We start from the raw sequence: 13,903 nt of genomic DNA, 5'->3' as shown, positions 1-13,903 counted from the left end.
ATAGGAAAACTGAAAATTTGGAGGCTGCTATGAAAAGTAAAAAAATTAAATTTCAGCCCATGTCAACACGAAGAATAAATACTCCTATTTACTAATACCAAGTATGTGTTGCGTTCCTCTTGTTACACTTACTACCTGTGACAAAGTCTTAAGAGAAAGGGTCTGTTTAGATGCCGTGTTTTCATCTGGGAGCAGAGAAAACAGATTCCAGTCCACAGCCTGCTAATTGCTGTGTATGTCACCCTGAGCAGATTTACTTAATGTCTTGGCCTTGGTTTTGTTGGGTTAGAAAGGAAGACATGGTCCCTAGTGGTCTTCAGCGTCCCTTCCAGCCATGACCTAGGAGGCCTCTCCGATTCCCTCCTCAGGAAAACTTCATTGGGTTTATGGGCATGGTGCCACCAGAAATATACACTTGAGATTATCAGAGCATTACAACACAGCAATTCTCTTTCTCTTTCTCTCTCTCTCTCTCTCTCTCACACACACACACACACACCCATATCCATCATAGATTTCCTAAGGAACCAGAAATAGACCCAAAGGCTGTTAGGAGAACCAAAAAGCATCAAAAGGATTCGCATAAACCAGCTGGTCCCTGAAATATTGAAACCTGAAGAGAAAGGTATTAATATGCAGTATGGGACTGTCTCTCACACCAGTGAGATCATGTTCTTGCTTCACTGGGAGTGCTCCCTTGCCAGGAAACGACCACAGGCCTGAGAGAAAAGAACTCATTGTGAAGCTGAAGAGTTAGATGTGCAGGGAAAGGTTATCAGCCTGGGCATCCTCTCTTGGTAATGACTCATTCCAAAGAAATGAAACCGTGAAAGCAGTGGAAAGTCAAAGGAGAGGCCCTACTTAGCCTGGACTAGGAAGCAAGCAGGTAAGGGCAAAGTCAGGTTCTATTAGGTATCTTCACATTTTCCTGCTGGACCCCTCTGAGGACATTTTATAGAATGGATTTTTTAAAAAAAATTTTTTTTAAGAGAGAGTAAGTGTGTTAGTGGGGGTGAGGAGGGACAGAGGGAGAGAGAGAGAATCCTAAGCAGGTTGCACACCCAGTGAGGAGCCCAACTCAGGGCTTGATCTCATGACCCTGAGATCATGACCTGAGCCGAAATCAAGAGTCAGATACCCAACTGACTGAGCCACCCAGGCACCTTAGAATGGATTTTTAAAACCACCTTGGTGTAAGTGTAGGAAACAGAGTTTTAAGCAAGTGTCTGATGACAAGGGATATAAGGCCATGATTCTAGAATCTCAGACCTGTCAGGATAATCTTCTTTTCTTACAAGGATGAGGATCTCTTCACTATCCTTGGGAAATTCCTATCTACTTATTTGGCCATAAAATACCTCACAAGGTAACATTTTTTTTTTTAAAAAGATTTTTATTTATTTATTTATTTGACAGAGAGATCACAAGTAGGCAGAGAGACAGGCAGAGAGAGAGGAGGAAGCAGGCACCCTGCTGAGCAGAAAGCCCGACACAGGGCTCGATCCCAGGACCCTGGGATCATGACCTGAGCCGAAGGCAGAGGCTTTAACCCACTGAGCCACCCAAGTGCCCCACAAGGTAACATTTTAAATCTCTCTTCATTTCACTACTGAGACTCCTTTCAATCCCTTCCTGGACTAGAACTCACATGTTTTATTCTCTCTGATCAAACTCAACTCCATGATTTGTTACCTTTCATCACTTTTGAATGCCTGCCCTTGACCTTCATGCAACACAATGTCTCTCCTTGTGTACTTGTATCATGTCTCCATCTTGCTGTCCCGGAAATCCGCCCAGGCTACCATGCATTTTATAACCCTAGAAGAAATATCCAGCTAATGATCTCTGCCTAGCAATCTGTACCACTAAAAGTTAAAAAGTTCTCTCTATAGATGGTAATAATGTATAATTCTGTGAACTGGACAGAACCATGAAAACCTCAGCCTTACCCTGAGGATCAGAAGGCAGATCTCCAAAAGAAGTGCCCTATTCCCTTTTGTTGTGTGGCACAGAACACATGAGAGGCCCTGGTGGCTGGAGGGGATTCCCTGGAGAGATGCAGCAAGGATAGGTTAGCAAGAGTGAGAAAAGGCAGAGGCTGGGAGAGCTTTAAGTCAGGAAGATGACAGCCTAAATTGTACAAATCATCTCAACCGGTCCCTGAAACAAAAATTAAAGAAGAGGCAGGGAGGCAATAGGCAGGCCTGGGAGGCCCACTTCTGGGGAGAGAAGGCTGATGATCAAGGGTATTAAAGAGCCATAAATGTCTCTTTGTCCAAGTACCATGTCCTCTGCCCCAAGGACTCACTTCTGAGTCCTGCTTGTAGCTTGTTTCAGCTATCTTCTGCATTGAAAGAAGCTGTCTGGAGCTCCAGCTTCTTCTCTCCATCTCTTCCAATACTGGGACTTTTTAGGAAAACTCTTACACAGATGACTTCAAGCAAACTGCTTCTGGAAGCTTCTTTCTGGGCTTCAATGTGATAGACTTCAATGTGATAGACTGATGCCAACTGTCAGCTCACATCCCAAAAGCCAAAGGAGGAAAACAGTGTAAGATATTTTCTGGGGCACCTGGCTGGCCCAGTCAGTTAAGCATCTGACTTCGGCTCCGGTCATGATCTTGGGGTCCTGGGATCGAGCCTTACTTTGGGCTCCACGCTCAGTGGGGAGTCTGCTTGTCCCTCTGCCCTTCTGCCCAGCTTGTACACTCTTTCTCTCTCAGGTAAATAAAATCTTAAAAAAAAAGATATTTTCTTACAGAGAGTAGAAAATTATTCAGATATCCTAGCTGATCATTTTTTCAGAGTATTCTACCTTGCAAATATTTAGATACCAAGAGATTTCCCCCAAAGAAGTGACTTAATGTTTTTTGAAGTGTAAGACAAGTTGAAGCATTAGATGTGATAGATCTAATCAGCAATGAATCATTTCCTACACAAATGTAAGTTTATTCAAGCAGAATGTTCACACGGTCCCATGAGCAGGGATCGATGAGTAAAGCCCTGACATAAAGCACAATATAGTTCTCTAAACAACTTTTCATTCTTCAGGTTATTCCATATCGTCCCCCCTTTTTTTGCTCTCATCTTTCTTTGTTTGCATACTTTACCCAAGAAATCAGAGATCAACAGGGTTCAAGGTATATCAAGGAACATCTCTGAAGTCTGGGTTTCTATCCTCCCTGAATCAAACCAGTGGTCCATCCCTCAGGGGGCTGCTAAGTTCCAGGTTGGGAAGACAAGGAACAGCAGATGCCCAGCCTAAGGAACAAGAGCCAGTCCTCAGAATATGGGCAGATGCTTCAAATGGGTTCTGATACATATTTTGTCACTAACATCTTTGGCACCCACTCTTGGCCATGAGCACATTTCTCAGGTTCTTTGGGTCAATGAAAATGTGGCAAACTGACAGCCTCCTAACACAACATGATAAGTATCGCACCATTTTTCAAAAGTAGATGTAAAAAAAAAAAAAGTAGATGTAAAATGTAAAGTGAGGAATCTCTATTTTAGACTTGGGAAAAGACTAAAATAGTAAGTAAAACTTGGGAGTAGTAGTTTTTTTAATGTAATTTTCTATCAAAGACATAAACCAAAAGCTAATACTTGGATGGGTCGAGGCAGAGGTTCTCCTGCACGGTCTATAATGAATACAAAATACTGATTTGTAACTGCAACCTTCTTTTGACTATAAACAATATGGTCAAAACTGTACAGATTTCCCTCCCCCAACAGAGACTGTACACGACCCTTGAAACTGCAGCCACCTTCTCAGGAAGAACAGTTCTTTCAAATGATGCAAAATACTCCTCTAGCCTGAACCATGAAAGGTTTTGATCTAGAAGTCTAGATAAGGAAGATTCCACTCTAACTATTAACAAAATAAAACAAAATCGCAACTGACTAGTCTGCTCACCTCAAGGGACTTTTCCATTTTCCCTTTTAGTTTTTCAAGTTCTTCCTTCAATTTTTCATTTTCATGACTCAAAGCCATGAGGCGCTCTTTGGCTTCTTTGCTCTGTATCTCAAAAAGGAGGCGTTCTTCCTTCTGTTTCTCTGTCCAGGCTGAAAGCTCTTCAAATCGCCCTTTCATCGCCTGATTATTTAGCTTCATGGCTTCTGTATGGGGTTCAGAGTCAGAGTGTCACACATCAGACTCGATTTGATGAATCCAACCTCCAACCGCCCTCATCACTTAGCTGTGAATCTAAAGAAGCCCTCCTTGACCTGGGCCCCAGGGTTGGCAGGAAATGTAGGAAGGTGAGTGGTTTTTGCTTCCAGACAGGACTCGGGGGCCTAATGTCATTTCTAGTCCTCCAAAGACTCCAGAAAATAAAACTAGTTTGGGTTCCTCCACGGCGGCACACATGCTAGAGGACTGATTTGAACACAGGTCTTGCCAGAAGCCATGGCCAGAGACGCCAGAATGCATTCTATGAACAGGGTCATATTTAGAACTCTGTAATTCTTCCTTTCTTTTAAAGGGACTCTATGTCATTACACCATTTCCCTGGGGTGTGTAAGTACCTTTTATTCTTACCTGTATCCCAAAAGTAAACAATGGAAACAATTTTAGCTTTACCAAAAGCTAAACTCTGTTCTTTCTCCCGCTAGTGAAAGAGAGAGAAGGGAATCCACCAACAAGCTTTTTGACAGACAGATGCTGTTCATGAAGGCCCAGGGTGAATGAGAAACGTGGTGGCCAGGGGCTTCTCACCTTTGAGCTGATGGTTCTCAATCAGGAGCTCCTTCATCTGTCGCAGCAGCTCCTCCGGGGTGAACGTGTCCAGGTTTGGGTGAGCCAGGTTGGGGGGCCCATTTCCTGTGGTTTCGTTGGGGCTGTCCCCCTTTTCAGTCAGGCAGCTAAGCGGTTGGTGGGACATGGCGGCAGGACCTAGGGAAACGTCACAGACTGAAGAGAGATCTGTCTTCCTGCTGCAAGGGGCCCCCCAGAGTCCCACAAATCCATGGGCAACTGCTAGTGTGTATTCCAAAAGTTGCCTCCTTCCTCTCCAATTCTTTTTTTGGACATTTTTGGTTCTTCCCTTTTAAACAAAGAGTTGTATTCTAGCCTCCGTGCGTTGTGAGTGTGCCCGTGTGTCTGTGTGTGTGGGTGTGGCGAGGGCCTGAGGGATGGAGGAGGGAGAGAAGAGCATGAGAATCAGGGATCCTAACAGGAATTCAAGGCTTCCAAACGTACATTTGTAGATATGGGTAAAGTATCATTAAATTGGTTTTCCTATGCAAATCTTTCAAGCTCAGATCTTTTTGTTGTGGGTGAACTGCGCATAAAGCTGTTAAAAAATCTCCATATTTTATCTCTTGAATTTTTGGCTAAGAGGAAAGGGAGAAGGAACACTTTTTGGATGCTTACTACATGCTGAATCACCGTAGCCAACACGTCAGTTTCTAATCCTCACTAAAACCCAACTGGATGGCTACTTGACCGGAGACTGAGCTGAGCTCCCAGCGGTGTCAGAGCTCGGCCGAGGTCACTTCAGAAGAGGTATGAACAACAGGAGTATGAACAATACCAAAACCCAGGTCCGTCATACAATAAAGATGCTACTGAATATTTAGGCTTCAATATTCAGTAATTCTGCAAGGCATCCTAAAAAGACTAAGAGATCTTGCTCACTTATTGCATATTCTGAGAATATTTTAAGCACACCACTTTATTTTTTAGAGGGGTCAGTGTGGACATAAATGAGATAGACAAGACAAGACAGACAAGATGGACAAAAATAAGCTCCGTTTATGTATGCCCTACCACCTGGGCAAACATACGAATCTCATCTGACAACTGGTGGCATGCTACAGGCAAACATTTTCTTTTTTGTGCTTCGTGACGATCATGATAAGCCTTGTCATGGAAGATGAAGAAGGATAAGTGTACTCTTCCTGACACAGCACCGTATCATTAACAGCTAGGAGCGCTTTTGGTGACTGTCTATTAAAATGCAACCAAACAGGGGCACCTGGGTGGCTCAGTGGGTTAAGGCCTCTGCCTTCGGCTCAGGTCGTGATCCCAGGGTCCTGGGATCGAGCCTCACATCGGGCTCTCTGCTCAGCAGGGAGCCTGCTTCCCTTCCTCTCTCTCTCTCTGCCTGCCTCTCTGCCTACTTGTGATCTCTGTCAAATAAATAAATAGAATCTTTAAAAAAATAAAAATAAAAAAAAAATGCAACCAAACACACAGGTTGTGGTACAGTGCTTTTTCCCCACCCCCAATGGAAGCAATGCCTGGGGTTCTCTGGAGGCCCCCTGGACCCAAGAGCCTGGTGATCTGCTTTTGGTCTGAAGGAACCTGCAGGTCATGAGGGACAGTACCATGACAGGACAGCAGGCTCCCGCTTCTCCCCTGAGCAGCCACCTTAAGGAGAGGCAGTCCCATGAAATGCTTTAAGGAGGATGGCAGTTTCTGAAGTGAAAAGCACTGACGAGGCATACTATCCCACTGTGGGCCTCTGGAAGGTAGCCTATGTTCTACATATCCTAATGCGTTAGTAAAGTGGTCTAGTGCTGAGGTGGGCTCCTAGTATTCAGTGACGAGAAGAGACTGCTTTTGGTTTCCCCAATAAAATAATCTGGATGAAATAATTTAGAAAAAAAAGGGAGAAAGCCAGTTTCTGGCTTTCTATAACATTTGTTTTTGCACAGTATGATGTTGGAGCTAACCTTTCATAAACATGGGTTTTTACCAAATAATAGGAATACTAAAGAGACCTAAAGATAAAATCCTCACAATGTGCCCCAATGTTTAGAGCAGCAATGCCCACAATAACCAAAATATGGAAAAAGCCCAGATGTCCATTGACAGATGAATAGATAAAGAAGATGTGGTATATATCTGCATGGAATATTACTCAGCCATGAAAAAAGAAATCTTGCCATTTGCAATGACATGGATGGAACTAGAGAATATTAAGCTAAGCGAAATAAGTCAGTCAAAGAAAGACAAATACCACATGATTTCATTCATGTGTGGAATTTAAGAAACAAAACAGAAGAACATCGGGGAAGGAAAGGAAAAATAAAATAAGATAAAAACAGAGAGGGAAGCAAACCATAAATCTTAAATCTTAAATCTAGGGAACAAATGGAGGGTTGCTGGAGGGGAGGTGGGTGGGGGATGGGGTAATTAGTTGATGGGCATTAAGGAGGGCACTTGACAGAATGAACACAGGGTGTTTGTTCTTTTTTTTTAAATTTTATTTTTCTGAGATAGAGCACAAATGGAGGGGGGGTGCAGAGGGAGAAGGAGAAGCAGGCTTCCCGCTGGGGAGGGAGCCTGTCATAGGACTCCAGCACAGGACCCTGAGATCATGACCTGAGCCAAAGGCAGACACTTAACCAACTGAGTCCCCCAGGTGCCCCAGCACTGCGTGTTCTATGCAACTGATGAATCACTAAATTCTACCCCTGAAACTAACAGTACACTATATGTTAAATTGAATGTTACACTATATGTTAAATTGAATTTAAATAAAAAATTTTTAAAACCTTACAATATGTATCATTTACTTGTCAACTGTCCAGTTTGCTTAGGTATTCAATGATTATAATACACTTTGCAAAAGCAAATGGAAACATTCAACAGATTTTTTTTTTTAAGTTCCTAAGCAGTTCTCTAGAAATGTGCTTAATTTCATTTTAGTACATACACATTTCTCCTTAATTGTTTTTCCAAGAGAGACGAAAGGGGAGAGAAGAGGGAAGGGCAGCGGAGGCAGGGAAGAAGAAGAGGGGAGGGGGAGAAAAGAAAGATTTTCTCTTGAAAATTATCTAGGTTAATTTTCCTCTTCAACTTTCCTTTATACTTCCTTCAGATGCCCACAATAAAGTTAAAACCGGTTCTAGCTGTTTTATCAGGGCTTCTAACTTTTTAAGGTTGCCCAGATTTTAGGACATGGGGTAAAAAGCAGGGTCCATGCTTAGGGGGACAGTAGAAAAAACACTGGCTGCCTTACCCAGATATGTGACCTCTTATGATAATTTACTGACTTGTCTAGCGAATGATGATCATTACATTTGCTTTTAGCTCAAAAACCCCATGAAAAGTATTCTTGAATTTCTAGGAATAACCAACCTCACCATCCAACACATACAACCCAGCACCATCATGGCCATGCTACCATATGTATTATATGCCTGTCCTAATCACAGCAACACTTCATTATCTAGCATTGTTAGGAAAAATTATTTGGTAATTCAAATGTCATAGGAAATAAGAAGTTAGTGTATATGCCAAACATAAGCATGTAAATACTTATTACCAAATTGTTACCCAAAGCAATTTAATTGTTTTTTGGTGACCCAAAGAGCACCCTATGATTTTAGGTATTTTGGGGGGCATCATTATGAGTTATGAGTACAGTGCCCATGTGAAATGTCTATTTGGTAGAGCACCCTTTAGGGAAAGCTGAATTTTCTGTCTTTAACATCGCCTTAAGCTACACTCAATTGAACAAATACAGAGATGAATTATAAACTCTTGCACACATTTCCAAAGGTTATAGAAATTAGAACTAGGCCATTTATTCCAAGGTTCTATCCATTAACAGAATTGCTTTTTTTTTTTAAATAACAGAATTTCTCATAAAAATCCAACTAACCTGGATCTGAAACACGTCTTTTTTTTCTTTCTTTTGTTTCTTTAATGTAAGTTCTATGTCCAACATGGGGCTTGAACTCATTGCTCTGAGATCAAAACTAACTAACTGAGCCAGCCAAGCATCCTTGAAACATGTCATTTCTAAGAAAGGTGATACTTAACTACAGAAGGGTGAGTTAATTTAGCACAGGATTTATCAAGATTTCACCGGTGAGGAAGACAGCAAACTACCTGGATTTTATTCCCAGTCCTATTTGAATTCTTAAATATATTATCATTTTTAATTCCAGAGGTCAAGTAGCAATGACTTGACTCTGTGGGTGTGGGCATGAGCTTAAATCTCATTTCTAAGTTGGCCTTACAAATGATCCAGTCCAACTTCTCATTTGATGCAACAATCTCTTATCTGGTTTCCGTGGAAGAGGGTCATACAGACCGGGCCTGAAAGGCTTCAATGACAGAATATATGAGCAATGACTTTGGCAGGCAACACAGCCCATTCTGTCCCAGGACCATTCCCATCATTAGAAAGTCATTAGAAAGTCATTCTGTATCGAACAGAAATCTGTCTTATACTGACTTACACCCACTGGACATTGGACCAGTGGGCATCATGCAGAGTAAGTCCAGGCCCATACCCTGGTGTGTTGTTCTAAACTGGCTTAATAAGCATTCACAGGTTCAATCCCTTCATGAATAAATTAATTTTAAACAGTAAAAACCTATTTCTTGATCAGAGACATTAGGTGGCTGAGATTGTAGAATCATGGCCTTATATCCCTCATCCTCAGACACTGGCGTAACACTCCGTGTCCTACACTTATGCCAGGGTGGGGGGCTGAGTGTGATCCCAAGATTACATCAACTAAAACCATCTTCATCCTGGAAAAAGAACTCAAAGCCTGTATCCAATGAAGAGGGAAAAAGAAGCTTCGCTTTTCATGCCAGAAATGGTATTCTGATTTTATAATTTGCTAATCTACAGAAAATGGAAATCGATTTACCCTTCTCACGTAAGGCAGGAGCCTGGGAATATCCTGATTCTCTCCATTGGAGTCTCATGGGTCAGTAAGTTGCTGGTACTTTCTCCTCCTTCCCATCCTTGCCAGCTTTGGTCAGGCCTTCCGTGTCTTGTCTCAATTACAGTAGCGATGCACTCCACAGAGTACAAGATTTTTGTCTGTTCTGTGCACCACTGTGTCCCCGGCACTGAGAATCCTTGCTGAGTAGTTACCTAGGGGTCTGCCTGGCCTTATTCTACCACAGTCCCCCTACCACTACAGATTCTTTCCCAGCATGAGGGCACCCTCCTGCTGAAAACCGTTCCCATGCAAGGCAGAATTCCAGCTCCTAAATGAGAAAAACGTGGCCTTTCAGAGTCTGGCCCCTACTTACTCACCGGTATCATCTCTTGTCACCATGCCACTGGCACACAAGGCACATGAAAGAGCTCACGGTTTCCCGCTCTCTTCCGCTTCTTTGCCCTTATCTCTGTTCTCCCCTCTGCACAAAATATCTGGCCGCACGTCTGCCCTGGCAAATACCCACCAGACAGCTCCATGTCCAGCTGAGATAGATGGCTGTGTAAAACAGACTGTTCTTTCCTCTCAGTACCCAGTAACATTGGGCTCTTTCTGCAAAGTTCTGTGATCATCCCATTCCAGGCTATCTTCTGTCAAACTTCAGGGAAGGTCTTTATTTTATTCTACCTTGTGAGCGGCGCACAGCAGGCTCTCAGTAAATGTTCATTGAAATGAAAATACAGTGCAATGAGGTATTTTAAGGTCTAGCACTAGTAAGACACTTTCTGCTCTATAGTGAAAACCCCAGCACGCTAGTATTATGAGTTTTTCTACAACTCTACAGCACTCATTCCCTAATTCTTTTTTTTTTTTTTTAAGATTTTACTTATCTATTTGACAGAGATCACAAGTAGGCAGAAAGGCAGGCAGAGAGAGAGGGGGAAGCTGAGCAGAGAGCCCGATACGGGGCTTGATCCCAGAACCCTGAGACCATGACCTGAGCCGAAGGCAGAGGCTTAACCCACTGAGCCACCCAGGCGCCCTTCATTCCCTAATTCTTGACCTCAACTTTTAAAACTTGTTTTGAAAATTAGTACTGTTTCTTTTATCATCCCCAAAGGTATCTGAGTGTCATTTCATAACACATATCCTATTATCCCATCCTCATATACATGTCAAAATGAAAACCTTTAAAATAATATTTTCCTCTGAAACAGACTTCACTTCTCAAAAACAGAGTTTAATTTTTTCCTTTTCCTTTGGATTTACTAATCCCACTGATTCCAAGGAACATACCAAATAGTTCAGGTCTCTATAAAATTCAGGAAAAGCAGGGCTTGGAGAGGAAAATACCCATGTATCCTCACTTAAGGGAGAGGGTTCTGAAGGAAGGTAATACAATGGCCAATTTCTTTCAAGAATAAAGTTTGTTTTTGTTTTTTGGAGGGGTTAGTTGGACTCCACAGCATAATATGCAACCTGAGATCAGTTACCAAAAAAAGACGTTATTTTTATAATGTTGTACATAATATACAAAGAACCACTAGAATTGGCCCAGTAGAAAAACGCATCAGTCACTCAGAAGATTCCTGTCCCGGTCCTCTCTCTCCAGGCCACATTTAAACGTCACTTGCCTTGTCCATTCCTAGGGCAGTTCCTGGCCTTTGCCTCTGCCCCAGGATCTCCCTGCCCAGCACAAACCGGGCACATCCTGGGAGGTAGCCAGGGTTCCCTTGTTGTTCTCTCCCTAGGCAAAGAGCAAGGGGAGGGGCTGGTTCTTGTGTTAATAGCGCTGCTCTTGCTTACCAGATCTGAGGCTTTTGAGGTCCTAATACCACCTTACTGGACCACGGTTCTGTTTTCCACTTCACCCTTCAATAGTTCCGGGGCATACATTTCCATACAACAGTTTTCCTGGAGGAGGAGGCCAGACCAGAATCTGGGTTTCGTTTTCTCTTAGCTATGCTGACTCTGCCTCCAGCTTACACATTTCCGACAGGAAAAACAATTCCTCTGGGGTTCTCAGCCTCATGGAGCATTCATGGTCTATGTATGTATATACACACAAACACATACACACACACATGCTCTCCCGGACACAACGGTTTATGAAGATTCCTTTCAGCTGTTCAGGAGTCTCAGCGCCTTAGAGAGAGAGGTCACCTGTTCCTCAGTGTCCCTGGGCCACCTCAAAAAGCTAGAATAGTTTTCGTTTCTCAAAGGTATACATTTAACCACTTCCTATATAACGAGGAACTGGTTGTAATCATTCCCAACCTGCGGGAGGATGTCACCCTCAAACAACCTCCGTGACCTACAGAGGAAGTCACCGGCGGCCAACCGGGCCGGTAAAAAAGGGAGGAGGGCGCTTTGGGATGGCCGCCCCGCTGCCCTTTCCCACCAGGTCAGAACTCGCCCAGGCCGGAAACCCTCCCGGGGGAGAGGACGTCCCATCCCTCGCCATCGCCACCCGACAGGCTCCCGCGTCGCAGGGAACGGGGCCGCGGGAACAGCTTCCAAAGCGGAAAGGGAGCCGCCACCTCTCCAAGCCCCTGCCCACCCTCTGCCCCAGCTCACCCCGCGCCCGCGCTCCGGCCTCTATGGGGGTCACTGCTCTCTCGGCATCGTGCACGCTGGGGGAGGGCGCCGGACCCGGATGCAGACGGGGACCAGGGGACCCGCCAGGGGCAGCGGCGCTGGCTCGGGGAGCTTCAGGCAGATTGCGGCCTCGCGACCCCGCCCAGCGCCGCTCAGCTGACCGCCGCGCGGGCCTCCCCGCCCCCGCCGGGAATTTCCCGGGCCCCGCCCCGCCCCGCAGTCGCGCCCCCAAAGACCCCGCCCCCTCCTCCGGGTGCGCGGTCCCAGCCCCGCCTCTCGCGCGGGTAGGGGTCCCCGCCTGGGAAATGAGGGCTAAACGGGTCCGTGAACGGCCGTGACCCGCGGCGCTCACTTAAATAGATAATTAATTAAAGGATGTGCGGAGTCGGTCTCCTCTGCTGGGATCTCTTTAGAAGGCCGGAGCCGCAGGGGCTCCCTGCGCCCCACGGAAAAAAGGGTATAGTCCGAGACATCTTTTGACCGTACCCTGGATCTCAGTTAAAAGCCTTACATCTAATATAGTTAACTGAGCATGCATGGCTTTCCATCCGACTTTGCCCTTAAAATAGACCTTTAATTAAAAACACAAAGCCTGCAGGATGCTTCTTGGGCTCTTTGTTCCCAAGAAGAGGCCAATTGTGGACGCCTGGATAGTTCAAGTGCCACAGGCAGGTGGTATTACTGGATTGACCTGGATTGTTTTGGGAAGCAAAAGTATTGATCTACTTGTCCGGGAGGGGGGAAGATGCCTCTGGATTAGACAGACTTAAGAGGGAGGAAACCAGACGAGGAAGGAGGAAGAAGCACAGTAATTTGAGTCCTAAGCACAGCGAGAAGGGCTGAGGAAGGACGCAGACACAGGACACAGAAGGGAACTAATAATGAGGTAAAGGTCTGGGTAGGGTCTCGACCAAGGTGGTGAAGCTGTGCCCCAGAAACAGGACCCCATCAAGACAAGAAAACAGAACTGGGAGAGGAAGAGGGGGAGGAAGGGAAAGTTGTGAAAGGAGAGGGTCTGAGAGTACGTTTGGGCCAAAGATCAAAAAGGACTTTAAATACCAGACTTAAACCCTATCCCTAACCCCTAACCCCTAACCCCAACCCCAGCAGTAATCTGGGCTTTTATTCTCTGGAGCCTCTGAACGGCAAAATACGCTAACCCGAACCCCTAACCAAGAAAAAAAGGGGGGGGGGATTTCATATGCGGTAAGAACTTGAGTTAGTAATGAAGACACTGACGTTGCTCGCCAGTAACACGCAGCCTGTGGTTATGCGTCCAAACTGCCCAAAGCTTGGAAGGCAAGGGGGAAAAAAAATCTGAACCTACATGGGAAAAGGCGGATGCGCCCTCTTCTGGCATCTGGGAAGGATTCAGTTTCACTTTCTAGACCTCCTGCTTCAGTCAGGTTCCCCCTGCCTCATCTTTCACACCACTCTTGAGTTAATAATCTCTAAAATTGGGCGGAGGGATAGCAAGTCAGTGCCTGCCCCACCCCCAACACCCAATTCCCGAGGGTCCCTCCGGAGCCTGTCCGGGTGCCTGGGGTGAGTTCTACTCCCACTGGGTTTCCTTCTATTTTAAACATACTAAGATAAGATAAAATTAGTGTAATAGGATTTGGGGCAGGGAGGCAGGGAAGGAAGGTCGTACACAGGCTGCACTCAGCTGG

At 44.9% G+C, this 13,903-nt stretch overlaps 1 protein-coding gene across 5 annotated transcripts in view; it reads right to left on the bottom strand.

Annotated features, from left to right (window-relative positions):
* Positions 1-12,412, bottom strand: part of OPTN (optineurin) — a 43,071-nt gene extending 30,659 nt beyond the window's left edge. For all 5 annotated transcript variants that reach the window (XR_013967237.1, XM_080810488.1, XM_080810486.1 and 2 more), the window contains exons 1-3: positions 12,213-12,412; positions 4,717-4,893; positions 3,916-4,118 (exon numbers count right to left, since the gene is read on the bottom strand). Coding sequence is in view for 4 of the 5 variants with exons in the window: in XM_080810488.1 (XP_080666614.1) it covers positions 3,916-4,118; positions 4,717-4,882 (369 nt within the window). In the remaining variant the exon portion in view is untranslated. The remainder of the gene's footprint in view (positions 1-3,915; positions 4,119-4,716; positions 4,894-12,212) is intronic.
* Positions 12,413-13,903: the final 1,491 nt, after the last annotated feature.

Source organism: Martes martes (genome assembly GCF_963455335.1).
Source record: "Martes martes genome assembly, chromosome: 8".
Taxonomy (NCBI): domain Eukaryota; kingdom Metazoa; phylum Chordata; class Mammalia; order Carnivora; family Mustelidae; genus Martes; species Martes martes.
Note: the sequence above shows the minus strand (reverse complement) of the source record. Positions and strands in the feature narration are given on the sequence as shown.